The sequence below is a fragment of the Temnothorax nylanderi genome, unplaced genomic scaffold (genome assembly GCF_030848795.1).
Source record: "Temnothorax nylanderi isolate EJ_2023f unplaced genomic scaffold, tnyl_v1.0 TNYL_tig0560_pilon, whole genome shotgun sequence".
NCBI classification, from domain to species: Eukaryota; Metazoa; Arthropoda; class Insecta; order Hymenoptera; family Formicidae; genus Temnothorax; species Temnothorax nylanderi.
The window spans coordinates 61,862-84,206 of record NW_027249622.1 but is presented as its reverse complement, the minus strand read 5'-3'; the positions used below and the strand labels follow the sequence as shown (position 1 = coordinate 84,206).

At 39.8% G+C, this 22,345-nt stretch overlaps 1 protein-coding gene across 1 annotated transcript; it reads left to right on the top strand.

Annotated features, from left to right (window-relative positions):
- Nucleotides 1–18,033: 18,033 nt before the first annotated feature.
- Nucleotides 18,034–19,096, top strand: LOC139783924 (uncharacterized; the record flags this gene model as incomplete). The annotated part of the gene is made up of 2 exons (XM_071723097.1): nucleotides 18,034–18,412; nucleotides 18,532–19,096. Coding segments are annotated over 2 exons (681 nt in total), but the record flags the coding sequence as incomplete, so codon positions are not given.
- Between the last annotated feature and the right edge of the window lie 3,249 nt (nucleotides 19,097–22,345).

Here is a 22,345-nt window from a genome sequence, read left to right as displayed (position 1 = left end):
GTATAGAGCAAAAACGACAACGGTGGAAAAATTGAAATCTCAAAAATGCCGGGGTTGAACCGCCACCCTCCGGGGCTAATCCTCCACACTGCATTTTCAATACATATACGTACATCTAACCCTGAAAAATAATAGGATACATTTTAATAATTGTTTTTTAAGAGAAAAATATAAAAATTTATTTAAAATTTTTATGCAAAACATTATTAAAAAATAATTGTTTTACCTATTCCATAAAACAATTTAAGCACGTGAATACAGAAGTTAACCAAATCGTAAACTCCCCAACGGCACGTCACATTGTCAACGCGGGCAACCACGGGGAATACGCGTGACGGCGTTCCGGTGCCATAGGATCAGCGCGGACCCTCGAGCAACCTAACCAAGCCGCGTTTCTCGCGGGGGAGCGATAAATAGCGACAGGGGGGGTTAGAAAAGCTCGCGGTGGAGCGCGACCATTTTACCGACTCGACGGCGTCCTCGCGCCGATTCCTCGACGCGCCGACGACGACGACGACGACGGCCATGACCACCACGACGACGACGGCCACGACCACCACGACGACAACGGCCACGACCACCACGACGACGACGACGACGACGACGATGACCACCACGACGACGACGACGATGACCACCACCGACACCACCACCACTACAACGGCGGCGACAATGACGCCGAGACGATGCGGCGAACGCTGGACGATGCGGTCGCACGCGCGACTGTCACTGACACAAAGACCAACAACGACGATTTACCGCGGCCGGGAGTCGGGACGATCTACAGCGCGCGCGGCATGTCAACTCTCGCGCGGAAATCGCGGGATCTCAGAGCCGTGCCGTGCCTCGCCGTACCTTGCGACCGTGCGCATTAGTGTCGCGACGCGTACGCGAAGGGTCACCGCGGGTGATCCTGCGGCGACTGACTGACAAGGCGATCCGTACCATATGTCGGGCGACATCGCCGGTACGAGGGTTGGAGGCAGCAGTAGCAACGGGGACGCCGGATTTCCCCGTGAACCGCGACATGCCGGATCTCGTGTTGACGGCGGGATCCGAAGGGGCCGACGGTGGGTCGACACCCACGGGCCTACTCGCGAGCGAGGCCGTGACCGGGGCGGAACCGCCAAAGGGTCTCGCGGCAATAAACAGCGCGCTGGATCAATTGGCGGAGGATCTGGCGCTGGAGACGAGCGAGGAGGAGCGGAGCCCAGCAGCGTCCGGCAGCTTCGCGAGCCCCACGAGCGGGGAGGACCCCGAGCGCGATGTCGGGGAGGACGACCCCAGCGGGGGTAATTAGGCGTAAGTTGTCAGCAAGCCCAAAAAGGGGCAATTAGCTTGTAAGATAACAAGACGGGCGAGCCTTAGCTTCCGAGCCCGCAACTAGATGGATAAGTTTTCGTCGGTTCAAGTTCTTTTGTTTTGAGTTTTTGGCCTAAGTGCAGACAGCGCCAGTTTTATTTTCGTTGCGCGAACCGACGCGTAAAGCGCGACAAGGCAAAGGCCACACGCAATCTTCGATCGGTCGGCGCGTCCGACAAATCGCGATCAGGCGCGCGCACAATCGACGGAGCCACCAATGGCTCACCGGAGCGACCCACGGAGGGGTCATGAGCGACCGCGGGTCAAATCCGATAACGCGTTCGCGAAGTACGGAACCGAGGGTCCCAGACGACTGAGGACGATAAATGGCTCACCCGGGGGACCGAAAGAACGATCACAGCCGGTCGGCGTCACAATCGGACGCCCGGATGCGAAGTTGGCGGACATAGGTAATTTGCGGAAAAAAATGACCGATGATCGTCACACGGGACCTGGTACACCCGAAAATCGGTTCGGCGTCAAGGTCCGACCACGCGAAGGTGGGGTTACGTGACCGCCCGCGATCTCGTAAACCAAGCGTCATCGCCGAGAACAGACCACGGTTTCCGACTGGGAAGGTGGCGTAGATGCGTCACCGGGGGTCGGCGTCGACGGCCGACGACGCGAGGTATACCCGGACGTCTTCCACGGGAAGTCGGTCCGGATGCATGTTCAGGGACGCGGAATAGGGCGAGCGCACGGGTCGGCGTCGAAAAATCGCAAAAAATGAGCGAGTTGGAAAACCGCTACCCGGGAGCGGAAAGTGGGGGTCGACCTCATGGTACTCCCGTTGGAATTTTCCGTCAATAACTTCTGGAACGTTCGGCGCACAGAAGAAAAAGTTGTTATTGCGCCGCGACGAACATTCCAGAAAGAGAAAGCGGCCGTGAAGCCGGAGTGGGGGTAACGGCCGTAAGTGGGGAGCCACTGAGAGCGACGATGCTCGAGGCAGTCTCTCGAGGATCGTCGGCACGGTAACTTCTCTCTAAGATATTCACCCGCGTTCGCGTTAAGTCCCGCGAGTATAAGTCGAGTGTTTAAACAATCGTTGCCAACATCCATAACAATCGGGAACGCCCGCGAAACGCGTTAACTATCGTCGATACGAAAGACGACCGGTACTGTGTTACCGAAACGAAGGACTTGCGTGCGTTTAGCGAATGTGCGACGCCATCTTGTGTAAAGAAATATTGTGAACATCCAAGTGTGTGTAAACCGAAGCCTGCGAATAAACAAATTGATTATTTGCAATATACAAAAGGAATTGTCAGTTAATTATCTCCTTTATACCTGATCAAGCGGATGTCAGCCATCTTGGAGAATCGTTGGTCCTGAGCGGAGATAATCGTCGGTGATTCATCGTTGGGGAATGGAGATCGGCCATTCGTTCGAATAATCTGGAAAAGTGCGGTCGTTAAAAAGTTAGCTAACCGAGTTACGTATATATACCTCAGGCGCACGGTGGTCAGCCATCTTGATCGGGCGTTGATCCTGGACGCTGGAAATCATCTGTGATCCATCGGGCGACGACCCTGAAGAGGCATCCGTCGCGAAAACCTGAAAATTTTGATTAATTAACATAGTTGATTGACCAACATACGTATACTTACCCATGCGGGGTGATGGTCAGACATCTCGGCCGTTCGTTGATCCTGATCGAAGGTCGCTACCGGTGATCACTGGGGAGACGGCACAGACGCGCCATCCGTTGCGGGAACCTAAAAATTTATTTAAATTTGGAAGTTAGTTGACCGACGTACCGATACTTACCGGAAGAGGCGGTGGTCCGCCATCTTCGTTCCACGTGGTGATACGACGGCGATTGGAGTCGATGATCCGAGGGGCGACGCTGGAGATCGTCCATCCGTGGCGGGAACCTGAAAATAAAAAGGGGAATAATTAGTTAGATGACACATTCATAGAACATAACGGGGAAGCACTTACCTATACCTTCTCGGTGAACATAGGTCAAACCGAGTGGCGACCGTTAAAAGGACACATAGCCGCGTGAATCGGGCACGAAATTGTACCGTCCGGTTACAACCTCACCGACGTGCCGTGAGCGTGAGCGATCTCGAAAACAACGGTCCGCCATCTTTTCGGTCGGCCAAAACACCCGTTTTGCGACGATACGTGCGTACCATTTCTCTCCTACACAAACTGACGCACGTGAAAGGGAAGACAGAATCACGCTCGAGGGAAACCTAACCTGAAATCGCCGTGAGCTGAAGTCGTGCGCCCGGCGCGCCACAGTGACGAGACTGGCGGACCAGCCCCGGGTGCTTACTGGCGGATAAGCCCCAAACATAAGTTTTAGGTTTGATCGCCCACGAAATATTAGACATCAACGATAATGAAAAAACTACACTGGATTCGTGTTCAGCATGCATTACTCTTTATAATCACGTACCTCGAGATTTGGAGAGCAAACATTATTGCAGATATTACAATATTTCCACGCGCAGAAAATTTCACTTTCACCTTCCGAAAACACGTTTGCCCTCGTAAAAACCATAACACGGCAGGTAACCTGCCGAAACTCCGTTGGTCACATGGGTACCATAAGCAGCGTTTACAATGTTAATAGCGAGTTCGCACAATATACAGGTTCCGAGATATTTGATTTGGCGGTTCAACCCCGTTGGCGGTTTAGCCCCGGTCTCCCCTACTGTATAGTCTCTTTTTTATTAACTTTTTAATTATAATTACACTTATTGATTTTATTTATTTGTCATTAGTATTTTTTGTTATCACATTAAATATTTTCTGGATTGATCATGATATGTCTCTTTATACATATACACATGCAGTGAATAACACAAGTATTTCATTATGGGCATTAAAAAATCAATTTTATTTTGTCAGTTATTATATTTAAAGAATTTATTCATGAACCGGAATTTGTTAAGTACATGAGATGTTATATATGGGGCATTCCACGTGAAATCAGCAAGTTTTGTTTACACAATTTTTCATTTTTGTTTTATCATTTGATTATCGTTAGTACATACAAAAGAAGTCTTGTTGACCGACGTATAGTTGGCAAACAAATTAAAAATTATTGAAAATTATCTTATCCAATCGTTTGGAAATCATTTGGAGATATTTGGAAAAAACTTTTCAGAGTTTGGAAAACCATACAATAATCACAATTAATTAAAATCAATTAAGCGTATAATTAGCAGAAAGTGTCTAAAAAATATTTTTTAAAAATCCAATCGCTCCAGAATCATTTGGATAAATAAAGTGTCGATATAATTTTTATTATTTAGAAAACAACTTTATTCTAATAAAAATTAATTAAAGGCGTCCAACGGCGGGTATGCTTCACGGGCTTGGAAAAATTAGAGGGGAAAGAAGACCTTGTTGAGCTTGACTCTAGTCTGGCACTGTAAGGAGACATAAGAGGTGTAGCATAGGTGGGAGATGGCAACATCGCCGGTGAAATACCACTACTTTCATCGTTTCCTTACTTACTCGGTTAGGAGGAGCGCGTGCCCCGAGGGCTTCGTGCCCCGGCGGTCACGGTGTTCTAGAGCCAAGCGTGTCAGAGACCGCTGTTACACGTCGGGTTTAATAACATCGGTAGTTCTTAGGCTGGCAAATCACAGCTATTCCCTTCTTCTGAAGAATGAGTGTGATTGGCTAGTCTAAGAACTACCGATGTTATTAAACCCGATTAACGGCGCCGTGTAACAGCGGTCAGAGTGGCGTGAGGCCTCGCGGCCGATCGCCGTTAATACTCCCGCGTGAACCGATTCGAGGGACGCCAGGGTTTCGTTTTAATGTCTGCACTATAGTGTAGACATTATGTGTAGCCATGTATGCCATGGCTCGGTGTTTGGATAACTTTATGGGACCAGTATAACATGCAGCGTCAATGAAACTAGAAGTTGTATTGTTAGATAATAAAGATATGGAAGGTGTTGAAGATGTTGTTGATTGACAATTTGTTGCATTGAAAGAACCACTTTTGTAGCAGTATCTTTGAGAATGCTCTGTAAATTAGGTATGAATAAAATTTAGTTTATTATTAGATAACTGATTAAAATTAGTTAAAATATTGATAAATATATATTATTTATTTTAGAAATATCAGTATCCGTTATTCAAACCCGATTTTCTATTCCCTCTATCCTTTATATAAAAGAAATCTAATTACGACAAACAGATATCACCTCTTTCTTCTAGTAAGAATTAAACATGACTAATTATCATTTCACCAAGAATCTTAAGAATCTTAAATAATTTAATCTGTACAGTAACATGATTCCATACATTAAAATATAAATTAAACTACTCAGTAATTCTAAACTCTCCATTATCAATTCTCAATTTCCTCTGAGAATTGGGAATTGAGAATTGAGAATTGGGAATTGAGAATTGAGAATTGAAATTGGGAATTGAGAATTGAGAATTGGGAATTGAGAATTGAGAATTGGGAATTGAGAATTGAGAATTGGGAATTGAGAATTGAGAATTGAGAATTGAGAATTGAGAATTGGGAATTGGGAATTGAGAATTGAGAATTGAGAATTGGGAATTGAGAATTGGGAATTGAGAATTGAGAATTGGGAATTGAGAATTGAGAATTGGGAATTGAGAATTGAGAATTGAGAATTGAGAATTGAGAATTGGGAATTGAGAATTAAGGATTGAGAATTGGGAATTGAGAATTGAGAATTGGGAATTGAGAATTGGGAATTGAGAATTGAGAATTGAGAATTGGGAATTGAGAATTGAGAATTGGGAATTGAGAATTGGGAATTGAGAATTGAGAATTGGGAATTGAGAATTGAGAATTGAGAATTTAGAATTGAGAATTTAGAATTTAGAATTTAGAATTTAGAATTTAGAATTTAGAATTTAGAATTTAGAATTTAAAATTTAGAATTGAGAATTAAGAATTGAGAATTGAGAATTGAGAATTTAGAATTTAGAATTTAGAATTGAGAATTTAGAATTTAGAATTGAGAATTGAGAATTTAGAATTTAAAATTGAGAATTGAGAATTGAGAATTTAAAATTGAGAATTTAGAATTTAGAATTGAGAATTGAGAATTGAGAATTGAGAATTGAGAATTGAGAATTTAGAATTTAGAATTGAGAATTGAGAATTGAGAATTGAGAATTGAGAATTGAGAATTTAGAATTGAGAATTGAGATTGAGAATTGAGATTTAGAATTGAGAATTGGAGAATTGATAGAATTTAGAATTGAAATTATTGCAATTTAGAATTTAGAATTTAGAATTTAGAATTTAGAATTTAGAATTTAGAATTTAGAATTTAGAATTTAGAATTTAGAATTAAGAATTGAGAATTGAGAATTGAGAATTGAGAATTGGGAATTGAGAATTGGGAATTGAGAATTGAGAATTGGGAATTGAGAATTGAGAATTGGGAATTGAGAATTGAGAATTGGGAATTGAGAATTGAGAATTGAGAATTGGGAATTGAGAATTGAGAATTGGGAATTCCCAAATCCCAAATCCCAATTCCCAATTCCCAATTCCCAATTCTCAATTCCCAATTCTCAATTCTCAAATCCCAAATCCCAAATCCCAATTCCCAATTCCCAAATCCCAAATCCCAATTCCCAAATCCCAAATCCCAATTCCCAAATCCCAATTCCCAAATCCCAAATCCCAAATCCCAAATCCCAAATCCCAAATCCCAAATCCCAAATCCCAATTCTCAATTCTCAATTCCCAATTCCCAAATCCCAAATCCCAATTCCCAATTCCCAATTCCCAAATTTCAATTCTCAATTCTCAAATCCCAATTCCCAAATCCCAAATCCCAATTCCCAATTCTCAATTCTCAATTCTCAGAGGGAATTGAGAATTGAGAATTGATAATGGAGAGTTTAGAGTTACTGAGTAGTTTAATTTATATTTTAATGTATGGAATCATGTTACTGTACAGATTAAATTATTTAAGATTCTTAAGATTCTTGATGAAATGATAATTAGTCATGTTTAATTCTTACTAGAAGTAAGAGGTGATATGTGTTGGTCGTAATTAGATTTCTTTTATATAAAGGATAGAGGGAATAGAAAAGCGGGTTTGAATAACGGATACTGAAATTTCTAAAATAAATAATATATATTTATCAATATTTTAACTAATTTTAATCAGTTATCTAATAATAAACTAAATTTTATTCATACCTAATTTACAGAGCATTCTCAAAGATACTGCTACAAAAGTGGTTCTTTCAATGCAACAAATTGTCAATCAACAACATCTTCAACACCTTCCATATCTTTATTATCTAACAATACAACTTCTAGTTTCATTGACGCTGCATGTTAAGCCAGTGGCACACGGTGCATGTTTTCCTGCTGGATTGCTTGCAATCTAGTAAATTACTGTAATTGCACCACTCAGCACTCAAGATTTCTAGTAATTTACTAGAGCGCAAGCAATCCAGCAGGAAAACATGCTCCGTGTGCCGCTGGCTTTATACTGGTCCTATAAAGTTATCCAAACACCGAGCTATGGCATACATGGCTACATATGTCTACACTATAGTGCAGACATTAAAACGAAACCCTGGCGTCCCTCGAATCGGATCACGCGGGAGTATTAACGGCGATCGGCCGCGAGGCCTCACGCCACTCTGACACGCTTCTAGAACACCGTGACCGCCGGGGCACGAAGCCCTCGGGGCACGCGCTCCTCCTAACCGAGTAAGTAAGGAAACGATGAAAGTAGTGCTATTTCACCGGCGATGTTGCCATCTCCCACTTATGCTACACCTCTCATGTCTCCTTACAGTGCCAGACTAGAGTCAAGCTCAACAGGGTCTTCTTTCCCCTCTAATTTTTCCAAGCCCGTGAAGCATACCCGCTGTTGGACGCCTTTAATTAATTTTTATTAGAATAGAGTTGTTTTCTAAATAATAAAAATTATATCGACACTTTATCCAAATGATTCTGGAGCGATTGGATTTTAAAAAAATATTTTTTAGACACTTTCTGCTAATTATACGCTTAATTGATTTTAATTAATTGTGATTATTGTATGGTTTTCCAAACTCTGAAAAGTTTTTTCCAAATATCTCCAAATAATTTCCAAACGATTGGATAAGATAATTTTCAATAATTTTTAATTTGTTTTTCAACTATACGTCGGTGTCTTGTTGACCATATACAGCATTTTTATTTTAATTATATTAAAAGTTGTGTGTCTGTTTGGAAAAATGTAATTTTCTGTCCTCATTTCACTTAATTTATTTAGACGCAAAAGTATCATTATAAACAATTAATGTAGGATATGATTTTCGTAGTTTTTTTAATGACCTTTCTTGTAAAAATATTCATTTTGACGAGATATTATTGGATGAGGACAAAAAATTGTTTTAAAGTTTTTAATGTACATTTTTCAAAGGAAGGACCCTTTTTAAAATGCTGAAAAAAATCACATAAAATGTATATATTGCCTTTATGACAGTATAGTTGAAATTATGGGATCAGGTCGGTTTGCAATTAAAAATCGACTTGAAAAAATTTAAATAAATAGAATTCCCCTCAATAACATGTGAACTGTATGATAGAGGGGTTTTATTTTTTCTGAATTCAACCTGAATTATCTCCCTCAATTTTGGTCGAAAAATTTTTTTTTTGTCATTTTAAAGATAATTTAATGCTCTACAAGACGCATTAATGCAAATAAACAAAATTTCAAATTTTTACTACAAATAATGTCCGACAATTTTTTGCAATGTTTCCACGTTTTAAATCGGCTACCGCCGGCATTAGCATTGCCCAAGATGTACCCTGTGGAGTAGTATTCTTATCAAAGACTTATATATAAACCATATCCATATAAAAATAGGACTGTCTACAATAATTTATCAAAAAATTATTTTTTAGCAAATGTTTACAATTTTTGTATAAGTATAAATGATAATGTCGGTATTAAAAAAAATATAGTGAAATCATTTAAAAAGGCCAAGTTTCATATGTAGATAAAAAAAATAAATGTGGTATTACATTGTCCCTCATTCTAGCAAAGTATTTTTTTAATACCGACATTATATATTATTTTATACCAAAAATTGTACACATTTGTTAAAAAATAATTTTTTGATAAATTATTGTAGACAGTCCTATTTTTGAGAAAGCACAATTTTTTTGGAGATTTTTTTTGTAAATACTTAACGCATTTTTTTACATAAAGAAATGTTGTTTTTGGTTTATATATAAGACTTTGATAAGAATACTACTCCACAGGGTACATCTTGGGTAATGCTAATGGCGGCGGTAGCCGATTTAGAACATGTAAACATTGTAAAAAATTGTCGGACATTATTTGTAGTAAAAATTTGATATTTTGTTTATTTGGATTAATGCGTCTTGTAGAGTATTAAATCATCTTTAAAATGACAGAAAAAAATTTTGTTTTTGACCAAAATTGAGGGAGATAATTCAGGTTGAATTCAGAAAAAATAAGGCCCCTCTATCATACAGTTCACATGTTATTCAGGGGAATTCTATTTATTTAAATTTTTTCAAGTCGATTTTTTAATTGCAAACCGATCTGATCCCATAATTTCAAGTATACTGTCATAAAGGCAACATATACAACATTTTTTATAATTTTTTTCAGAATTTTAAAAAGGGTCCTTCCTTTGAAAAATGTACATTAAATACTTTAAAACGATTTTTTGTCCTCATCCAATAATATCTCGTCAAAATGAATATTTTTACAAGAAAGGTCGTTAAAAAAACTACGAAAATCATATCCTACATTAATTGTTTATAATGATACTTTTCTGTCTAAATAAATTAAGTGAAATGAGGACAAAAAATTACATTTTTCCAAACAGACACACAACTTTCAATATAATCGAAATAAAAATGCTGTATATGGTCAACAATACTTCTTTTGCATGTACTAACGATAATCAAATGATAAAACAAAAATTAAAAATTGTATAAAAAAAGTTACAATAAAAAATTGTAAATTTACAATATTGCAACTACAAGTTACTCCAAATAGTTTATATCGCGACTTCAGTGAATTTTGTGATGACGGAGTTTACAGCATTTATGTGTGTAACATACGTGTAGTCACTTTTTACTTACAATTCACTTTAAATTTGTTTTATGGAAGTTTTTTTAAACTCATATTTACAAATGTAAATTTGAAATTATATTTCTCTAAAGACAGGGCCTAATACGGCAAATTCGATTTTAAAAAGGGAGTACAGCAGTAACATTAATTAGCAGTAATTATGCTAATCGGATAATAATTTTCAGAAGTCAATCTGTGTTAAAAATTTATATCAATATCTAAATTGTTATTTTTTACTTTTAAATATTTTTTTAAATTGACAATAAAAACATTTTTGACAATGGTTCACTAAAAAATAATCCTGTAAGAAAAACATTAATTTTAACTATTTGTTTTCACTACGCCAATAAAAATGTACCTATTATTTAATGTCAAGAAAATTAATCAAATTTATTTAACATAATTTAACAAATCATAACCATGATTTTTTTCGTCTTCTGTTCTTTTTCTACTTTAAATTTCTATATTTACAACATCAAAATTAAATATAACAAATATCAATATTAATAAAAATATTAATATTAAGTATATATTATCAGTACAAAATTACCTTTTTCAAAAAAGGTAAAAAAAGGGCGCCAAGTACACGCGTGGTTGTTACCTCGGAAAAAAACCAAGTGGTAGTATCATTAATTTTAAATGCAAAAATAAATAAAATCTATTCTAACCTAGGTGATAGTAGCTTTAATTTTTCTTAACAAAATTATTAAAAACAGAAGTCGTTTTTGTTCGACCCAACTGGCCTAATAATTAATATATTTAAACTCACAACGTTTCGAAAAATTATCTCACAAAATTGTCTCACAAAAATTGTCTCACAAAATTGTCTGACAAAAATTGTCTCACAAAATTGTCTCACAAAAATTGTCTCACAAAATTGTCTCACAAAAATTGTCTCACAAAATTATTAAATTACAAAATTGTTACTTTATTCATTCCAAGTGATATCTACCTCGAAAAAACCTAAATAACAAGTGGTATCTATTTAAAAAAAAAATATGTGAAATCTTTTAATACTGCGCCAATTACAAAGAGAGAATATATAATATATATATACCTTAACAAAATTATTATTATATCACGAAATTGCGTTACCAAAATCAATCCAAGTGATATAGTAGATAAGTTTATTGTATATCCCCGTAGGGTTTACAAGGCGTTTTTGTGAGGAACGTACCCAAACCTCTTACACAAACTCCCCTTCGCGCCCTGGCCTTATGCGACCTTACAATTTGCCTAAATTCCCTCTCCCTCCCCCTCTTCCTTCCCCCCTCTGTTTGTCTTCCTCCGCTTCCTCCGGTTCTACGTCCGTCTGCTTCCATCCTTCCTGTCTCGGCTCCTCCCTGTCCTCGTCCGGATCCCTCAGAAGCTCCTCCGCCTTCACCTACAGCCCTTCCGCATATTGCTCTCCTCTCCTTTATTCTACTTTCCTCTCCCTCTTCCTTCCCTTGTCTGTCTCTTCCTTCTCCCTTTTTCTCATCCCCTAATCCTTCTCCTTACTCCTCCGACTCCCCTTTCCCTTCCATTCTTTCCCTCTCTATTTCCATCATCCATTCCTCTCCTCCCCCTTCCTCACCCAAAACCCAACCCACCGCTTCCTGCCAACTTCCTCCTCCTGATTTCTACCTTCTACATTCCTCCCACACATGCTCCCACGTTTCTTCCCTATATTCACACATCCTACATTTCTTCCTCTCTTCCCCCTTCCAGTACCTGCTCTCTCTCATCTCACTCCCTAACCTAAACCTCGCCACCCTTCTCCATCTGCTCTCTCCCCATCCCTTCTTCAGATATCCTGGGATACCCTCTCCCTTTATTACCTTGTACCACCTATTATAATCCGATTTCTCGATCTTCTCCCATCTCTCTTTCCTTTGCGTCTCCTTGTCTCCTCCAACTAGCTTGCGGTGCCAACCGTCTCCCTTTTCTCTCAACCTTTCAAGCTCTTTTAACCCCACTCCTCTTTCTTCAAAGAACCCTTCTCTCTCCCGTTCCCAGCTCGATCCTGCTCTCCCTTCCTTCTCCTTTTCCTTCAGCTCCTCCCAACATAACCTCGCCAGCTCACTTCCTTTTCCCTCCTCTAACTTCTTCTCGAATCTCCATGCGCTTATTCCCGCCCTCCCTCTTAGTTTCTCCCTTTGGAGCTCCTCTCTAACTACGTACCACGGCGTTTTTCCATCTACTCCCAAGACCCATCTGATATACCTTTCCTCCAACCTTTCCATTCCTTCCCTCTCTCTCCATCCCCATATTTCTGCTCCATACCCCATAACCGTCCACACCAGTCTATCAAACAGCCACATTCTTTTTCCCCAGTCTTTCCCAAATCTTCTCTTCCCTATCCCCCAAACCTTCCCCATCACCGCTGCCGCCTTCTTGATCCTTTCTCTTACCTGTGCCTCCTGCCCTCCGTTCCTTTGGAACACATATCCTAAATACCGAAATTCCTTTACTTCTCCTATTTCTTTTCCTTCCCATCTCCATCTTCTCTTACAGTCCCTTCCTCCTCCTTTCTTAAACCTCATTATTTTAGTTTTTTCCACATTCAGCTCCAACCTCTTCCTACCTAGATATCCCTCTAATCTTTCAAGCATACTTCTCATTTGATCCTCATCCTCTGCAATTAACACTACGTCATCGGCATACGCCAACGTATATATCCTCTTACCTCTTAGCATTATCCCTCCCCATTTAACTCTGCCCATTTTCTCCTCCATATCTGCTAACATTATGTTGAAAAGTAACGGACTCAGCGGACACCCCTGTCTTACCCCCCTCCCCATCCAGAACTCTTCCCTTATTTCGTTTCCCACCCTCACCCTACTTTTCGTCTCCCTCAGAATCTCCTCCGTCCTCCTCACCAGCCCTTCCCTTATTCCTCTTTCTTTCATTGCTTTTATTAATACCCCTCTATCTACCGAGTCAAACGCCGCCTTAAGATCCACAAAACATGCTATCAGTTTTCCTCCTTTCTTCTCCAACTTTCTGTTCACCAGGTAATTCAACACATAAATGTTATCTATTGTTCCCATTCCCCTTCTGAAACCAGTTTGATTTTGCGGTACTATTCCCTTCCCCTCTAGCTCCTCTCTTAACCTCTCTGCCAAAATTGCTGTATACACCTTATACAGCGACGACATTATTGTTACCCCTCTATACTCCTCCACCCTTTTTCCTTCCCCTTTCTTTACAATTGGTGCGATTATTCCCTCCTTCCAGTTTTCCGGCCATCCTCCTCCCTTCCAGATCCTGTTAATGAATCTCCACGCCCAAATCTTCAACTCCTTCCCCCCGCGCTTCCATACCTCACTTGGTATCCCATCCCGTCCCATTGCCTTTCCATCCTTTAACTTCCTCATTACCCTCTTCATTTCTCCCAAACTTATCTCCCCCTCCTCCTCTCCCTCCTTTTCCTCCCTCATCCCTTCCTTCCCCATCCTCACCCTCCCCTCCACTCCTCCTAGCAATTTCATAAAGTGCTCTTTCCATTCTCCCTCCTCTATTTCTTCCTCAATTCCCCTCTTTTTTCTTCTCTCTTTATTTACTATCTCCCAAACCTCCGACTCCCTCCTTGCCTCCTCCGCTTTTCTCTCCCATCTCAAATTCTCTTCTTCCTTCTTCCTCTTACATAGCTCCTTAAACTCCTTCCTTTTTTTCTTGAATGCCCTGTCTTCTCCTCTTTCCTTTCTCCATTCCCTCAATTTCTTTCTCGCCTCTTTCTTCGCTTCTCCACATTCCTTATTCCACCATCCCACCTTCTCCTTCTTGCTCCCCTTCAACTCCTCCTTTACCCCTTTTAACGCCTCTACTATTCTTGATTCCATTACCTCCCATTCTCTATTTAATTCTTCCCCTCTTTCCTCCACTTTCCCTATTTTTTCCATGAAAACCTTTACTCCTTCCTCGTTCCAGACCCCCCTGCTTCTTTTCTTCCACCCTCTTCCTCTGTCTCTCTCAACACTCCCCCTTCTTAACACCACTTCCAAGGGATGGTGATCCGAGTCCACTCTATCCCCCACCGTCATGCTCACGACCCTCTCTCTCACTTCTCCTTCTCCTATTACGTAGTCAATTACCGTTGCTCCTCTTCCTCCTGTGAAAGTGAATTCCCCCTCCTCGTCTCCTCTCAAGCTCCCATTGAATATTTCCCATCCTCTCTCCTCTATGGTCCTCACCAAAAGTCTCCCTTCTCTATCCGTCTTCTTATCCTTCGATTTTCTTCCCCCCACCATCTCCCCTCCACTACCCCGCTTTTCTTCTTCCACACCTCCTCCTTCTCCTCCAGTCCTCGCATTAAAATATCCCCCAATTATCGTATACCTTCCTTCCTCTTTTCTATCCATTATTTGTCCTAACTCCTGCATAATCCCTTCCATTTCCTCCTTTTTTGCATACACCCCTACAATTCTCCAACTCTCCCCACCTATCCTTACCTTTCCAACTACCAGTCCCTCCCTACTTATTTCAATTTCAGTTCCCTTCTCCTTTAGACCTTGTCTCATCCCCATTAACATCCCTCCCATCGCTCTCCCTTTTTTATTCTTCCTCTTCGCCCATTGCACTCCCCAATCATACCCTTTTGGCAGCCTACCCCTTACTCTTTCCCAACTCTTTTCTCCTATCCACGTCTCCATCAAAACTATCACATCTTCCTTCTTCAGCCCCTCCCAGAATTCCTTATCTTTATTTTCCAAACCTGCTATATTCCAGAATACTACCCTCCAATCCGTCCTTCTCCCCCCTTCCTCGTCCCATCTGACCTCTGTCTCTTTATCTTTCGCCACATTGTGTACTCTCCTTCCCTCCTCTCTCTCTCCCCTCTCTTCCTCCTCCTTTTCCTCCTCTCCCACTCCTTTCTCCACTTCCTCTCTCTTCTCCTTCCCTTTTTCTACTTCTCTCCCCTCTGTCCTATCCGATCCCTCTCCCTCTTCTATTCCCCCTGCTTTTGTCCTTCATCTCTCTTGCCTTCTTCCTCTTTCCCTTGTCCTGCCTCCCAACACCTCCCTCTGCTATCTCTGAGTACGTCTCTTACCTCATCCCACATCCACCACTCCCCCTCTATCCATACCTTTCCCTGCCCTATCCGCACTCTTTTTCCCTCTCCTCTCGCCTTCCATGCAATTTGATTTACCCTCCATTTTATCCTCCTTTCTTCCCATGTTTTTTTTTTTTACTAATTGTTGTCGAAGTCGAGAACTTCGAAGACGTCTGTGACGTCCTGTAGCCCTGGTTCGACGTTCCCGGTCTCGAGTAAGGGCTTCTCCAGTTTAAAGTACGTCCTGTGTACTTGGAATTGGGTTTTTTGGAGACAGTTGAAGATACAGGGGCCTTCTGGACTTTAATTTCTTTTCCAAGTTTTTCCACAGATTTTGCTGACTTAATTACTTCTCCTAGTTTATCTCCGTAGAGAAAATCACCCGGGGTGGTTTTTGAAGCAAATCCTTGACTTGTTTAGTCAACACGGGAGCAATAAAAGCTTTCCTGGCTGATGAAATTTGGAAATGAAGTTGAGTTAACAACTTCCCAGTGTCAGCTAATCGCTCCAATAACTTCATCCTATCAATAGGTTCCTCCTCATCCTTCAGAATCATCGTAATTGCTTCTCCCAAGGCTGCGAGTGCTGTCCCGGCAAAATTTTGTTCCTGAATAAACAGATTATCTCGTTTAGTGCCAGCTTCGTTCAACGTAGCTGCAATTTCTGCGTTTAAGACAGGAGCCTCCAAAGAAAAATTTCCTTTTCTGGAATATTTGGCCAGAATCTCCGTTTTTGTTTCTTTGGCCAAACCTTCTTTCACCCATTTTGACCATCTGGACACCAAATCTGGATGAAGATCAATGTCTTTCTGTTTTCCACTTTCTGGGTCTTCCCCAAGAACTTTTTTAGTCTCTTCATCCAACTGTTTTGTCTCCACGACCGTGTTGTTAACCTCATCTGACGTCTTTCCCGAAAGTGTCGAAATTACTTCCATAACCTCACTTTCAGTGTCTGGGGTCTGAGCCGTTGATTTGGACTGATCACACGATACTTGTCCATTAGCATCGTCGTCCTTAGACGAAAAAATGCTTTTTAAAACGTCATTGGATGCGTCATGTACAGAGAGGTTATCGGCCTGTCTGTTATTTGGACGATTTTCATTATTCGACTTGAGGGCTGAATCGTCTGAAAACAGACATAGATTCAAGTAAAGCACTGGTTGTTATTGCCTCCTTCGTGCAAAAGTCACCAGCCATAAAGCGCAAACGTGTCTTATTCATTGCGAAAACACGAAGCCAATACCTCAAGGAAAAATAATATCAAAGAAAAAGAACAGATTTACCTGAATCGCACACGTCGACAGACTGTTTTCGTTTGATTTTCTTTTCTAACCTCCTCAATTTTTTGAGGATTTTCTCGTCTGACTCCTTGTCTCTACTTCTCTTCTTTCCTTTCCCCATCTTTTAGAGAAATTGGAAAACACTTTTCCAAGGAAAATTGTTGACAAGGGCAAAAAACTCTCTTTCGATGTGTCTCTGTCGAGCACAAGAAACGTTATGAAGATATAACGGCCGTGAGGGTGCGCAGGCGCGTACCATAGAAAGCTTTACTCTATACTCTCTAAATCTTGTGACTCAGCCTAGCGGAAGTAGCGGTACTACTATGTGTAATCCCGGAGAACGAGACTTGAAATATAATGGAAAAATTAAGAAATATCCGCAATTAGTATATAGGGATCATTTTAATAAAAACATTAATTATTTAATTGATTTTTGTAATAGTATAACAAATATTAGTCGCAATAAAGCTTATCACAATAAAGAAGTGTGCAAGTAGAAACTTGTACATTGCTTCCTCATAGTTTTTAAGTGTGCAAGTAGAAACTTGCACAATGCTTCCTCATAATTTTTAAGTGTACAAATTATAAATTTGAACATTACTTCCTCACAATTTTCAAGTATGCAAATTATAAATTTGCACTTTGCTTAATCAACATTTTATTTCGCTCATAAAGCTTCCTCTGCGAGGAAGCCAAATTAATAAATATCTACTAATAATTATAAAAAAATAGGCTTCCTCATAAGAGGAAACTTTATGAGCGAAATAAAATGTTGATTAAGCAAAGTGCAAATTTATAATTTGCATACTTAAAAATTGTGAGGAAGTAATGTTCAAATTTATAACTTATACACTTAAAAATTATGAGGAAGCATTGTGCAAGTTTCTACTTGCACACTTAAAAACTATGAGGAAGCAATGTGCAAGTTTTTACTTGTTTTCTTACTCTCGCTTTCCGTCGTCTGTCATTTTTTCCTTTTACCTTTTTTGTCTTCTCCCTCTCTCTCTCCCCCACCCCTCTCCCACCCCTTCTCTCTTTCCTAACGCTGTTAAAAAAAGGTATATTAAATTTTAAAAAGATAAAAAAATTTAGTATTGACGCTACATTGATATTAACGCTATTTGATATTAATGTTATATAAACAAAAATTAAACTTATTAATTACGTCATAGATGCACATTATTTTGAAGTATATTTTATCTTTTTCCTTTATTTATACTTATATCACTGGTAATTTCGTCTAAAAATGTTTACTTAAATAAAATGATGTAAATATTTACATTACAGCCTCATCCTTTTTTCCTGCGTGCAGCCGTAGAGATCCGAATATCGAGAAATGCATCCTGAACAACATGGACAATTTCAAGGATAAATTATGCGAAGGAATACCGGAATTGAATATTCCACCGAATGATCCATTTATTGTTGATAAATTAGTCATTTCCGAAACGCCAGACATTAAATTATATAACAAAAATATGCAAATAAGAGGTCTCTGCGACTACAACGTAAGCTATTTTCATGCAGATATGGAAAATTTCCACTTCGATCTTGACCTTGTATTCAATCATATCCGAGTAAACACCACTTATGATTTCGATATACGTATACTGGTACCCATTGTACAAAAAGGACCCCTTTATATTACTGTAGGTACGTAAAAAATAGTCGACTTTTTATTAAAATAAAGTAAACGTTTAAAATTTTATTTTAACACAAAAATAACATCTGATACAGTTTTATTTAAATTACCAAACTGTGTGTTCTTGTAGATGACATAGGAGCAAAAGTAAACTTGGATTTCAAAATAGTTACCAGAAATGGCAAGATGTATACGTACTTGGCAAAGATGAAGTTAAACCTCGACATAAAAAAATACACAACTCAGTATGGCGCGGACGGAGAACAATTTAATCAATTGCAGGAAATTATTCATAACTTTATAGGCCAGAATCAAGAAGAGATTATAAATAGTTTTAAACCGGCACTAGAAGAGGCAATCTCCAAACAAATTGTTTCGTCTACCAATAACATAGTTAAACACTTTACTCTTGACCAACTTTTCTCCGAATAAATTAAATTAAAATTTTAATACGCATTATCACAACATCGGTTTGTGCATTCTATAATTTCTTTAAAGATTAATTGAAAAATGAGTTTTAAACCTAGCTCGCCACAGTCCGGTCCAGTGGACTGCTGAACGTTTTTCGGCTTTCTAGGTTTCACATAATAACGTAATTTTCTAAATTTCAAATCATTTTCTTGACCTGATATTTTATCATAAACATTTTATTTAGAGTCTGTATTTCCAATTTCTACAGTACAAGCTTAAAAATATATTAATTAGAATAAAAATGACAATGCGACAAAGTCGAGTAATCTCACGGACCGGTTAAAATCGACGATGCAAAAATAACTGTTCATAGATAATGGAAACAGACATTATATGGGTGTTTCTACGTAAATAGCGATTTTTCAGATTGCAAATCTCTCAATTTCAAATATACCTAAAAAAATTTTTTTTTCCTGTTTTTGAGTGAATATAGAAGCAGAAACATACCCTGAAAACCAGCGTACTACAACATCAAAAACTTGAAAGTAATGGCTCATTCATCAGTGATCTGGTAAAGTGGTAACGAGTCGACTTTGCATGTCTAGTAAAATATTGAATTACCTCAACAATGAGTGATTTTGAGAGGAAATGTCAAAAAAATTCCTAAAATTACTTATTCCCGAGATAAATTCACAATTAGTAAAAAAAAAAAAGGTCAACTCACCTAATCGATATACTTACCTGACCCTAATCCTTACCTGTTGGCGATCCTATGTCTGTTCGGGGAGATCCTAAAGCGGTCCAGCTAAGGTCCAGAGAATCCAGTCAGCGGTGCACAGCTGCAGTCCAGAGGAGGTCCGAAGTGCTTGGTCCAGCGGCGATCTTAGATCCGGCGGCAAAGGGGTGATCTGAAACAGAAAGAGGAATGAGGAATCAGCGGGGCGTCGAAAGGTTGGGAAAATCTCCATATATTTCATAATCCTTTCTCGGTTTCGGGATAAAATCGAGTGGCGGCCGTGTCGGTGACACTTATATTAATATTGTGGGGGACATCACACCTCCGTACGGTTACAACCTAACTTTAATTGAACCCACCCTGACCTCTAATTATGCCTAAAACTAATTAAACAGTCCAAATTGGCTGATTTGGTGATTTTCTGGTGATTTTCACTAGGTCTGCGAAATGACCAAAAAACGTCTAGCATTTCGCGAAATACCCTAATATACTCAAAATGACCGAAATATACAAAAAAAGTCCGCAAACTGCCTAAAAAATGTAGATATACATACACACACATATATATATATATATATATATATAATCTCATGTAGTTATTATATTGTCTTATACTTATTACAGGTTCCTCATGGACAATTGCACCGGCCAAACCTCTCAGAAGAAAGCTACACATTCGCATGTCGCAGATGACGTAGACGCTGAACTTCGTCACCGACATTCTTTGAGTAACTTTTTCAAAAAGTCTCTCTGCGATGCTTCAGCGGCAGTGACTTCTGTTGAACAGGAATGTGCCGAGTTGAAAATGAAACTGAAGGCAAAGATTGAGGAACAGTCACTCTTCATAAAAGAGATTGAAGATCTAAAAGAGATCGTCGATTGTCTGAAAAAGCAGTTACAGGAAGCAGAAGCCGAAAAAGAACGAATGTCTTGTGCAAAGGAGGAATACGTTCGCGAAGTATTGTCTCCTTACTTTACTGCTGGACAAATTCGGTGCATTCTCGAAAAACGAAAATGGATTCATTGGTCCGTTGAAGACTATGCAGCAGCTATTTCGTTAAGGAGTATAAGCCCGAAAGCGTACCGATACCTTACATTGAAATTAAATTTCCCTTTTCCACACATCGCTGTCTTCATTACGTCGATGGGCGTTACGCAGTTTGGATACGAGTGAAGGATACTTACACGACGTCCTTCGGCTAATGAACGAGAAGGGAAAAGACCTGTTCACATTGCAGAAGGTAGTTGTAATGAGTTTCGACGAAATGGAGTTATCATCAGAAGAGTGCTTTGATAAAAAAATTGAAAAATTGATTGGTCCCTGTTATAAAGTTCAAGTAATAATGGTTCGTGGGCTTTTTGCGACATGGAAACAACCAATCTATTATAAATTCGACCAAAGTATGACGAAAGCAATTGTCATGGAAGGCATAGAACTTCTACACAATGCTGGATACGAGGTAGTGGTGATTACTACTGACTTGGGTAACAAAGGATTGTGGGGAGAGTTGAATGTAACGCCTGATTATCATTACTTCATGCACCCTTCAAAGAAGGATGCGAAAATATTTGTGTTTGCGGACGTCCCTCACATGTTGAAACTCCTTCGGAATTGGTTCGTGGACAATGGTTTTCATTTGAGTCAGTGCAAGGATCCATTTACTGTCAAAGTGTACCAACGTATTGTGGATGTATGGAGTTCCGGAGATCTTCGCATCGCACATCGGCTTACTCAAAAAATCATTCATGCGCGAAATTCTTCTCGACAGGCGGTTGGACCCGCTGCCAAACTATGGTCACACACATACTGCGCAAGCAATTGAATGGTCGGGTGATAATGGCATTCTAAAAGATTTTCCTGAATACAAGAAATATTCGAAGTTTGTCTCAACAGTAAACAAATGGTTCGATGTTCACAATTCACGTAGTAAATATGGCTTGCATGCAGGTGTAAATGGTTTTGGAGTTGACCTTGAAATGCAAGAAATGGTGTTGAACCTCACGTCCTTGTACGTACAGACTATGACAGTTGGAGACCGAAAAACTTTAATGCCTTTCCAAAAGGGCATTATTGTTAGTAATAATTCTCTGCAAGAACTTCATAACTATTTAAAACTGAGATACCCAGATGACTTCCAGTATATCATAACACGACGCTTGCAACAAGATATACTGGAAAATTTTTTCTCTTACATCAGAGGAATGGGTGCTACAGGGGACCACCCATCTGGTTACGAATTTAGACATTGTCTCCGTTGGTATATTCTTGGCAAGCACTCGCACGCAGTGTTCACGAAGCATAAAAACACTGAAGAAGATCTCAATGCGAGTTGCATGTCTTCAGGAGCGTTTGGAGACACGCATGCAGTGACGCCATCGACACCAATGAAATCTGTTTTACCTGGACAAACATCGACTCCATAAAAAGTACGCTTATCGGAGCAATCAAAAGACACATTTGATACTTCGCTTCAATCTACATGTGCCCATACATTCAAAGACGACAGCACTGTTACTTCCGACTTGCCCCACATTGACGAAGATAAAATTGTTCTGATTAAGGAATTATTTATGGAAATTATAAATATTTCTCCCGCTGACCTTGACGCAGACGAAAGGACGATGCCTTCGCGCAAGATGATTTCCAGTCCGAAAAAGAGGACGAAGAAGAAAAAGAAATTCAGAATTTCATTCATGAGTATTTTGACGACTGCGATACCGCATCTTCCAACGCTTCTGAACTTGTACAGGAAGCAGGGTTGCAGTACATTGCAGGATACGTTGCTTATAGGTTTAA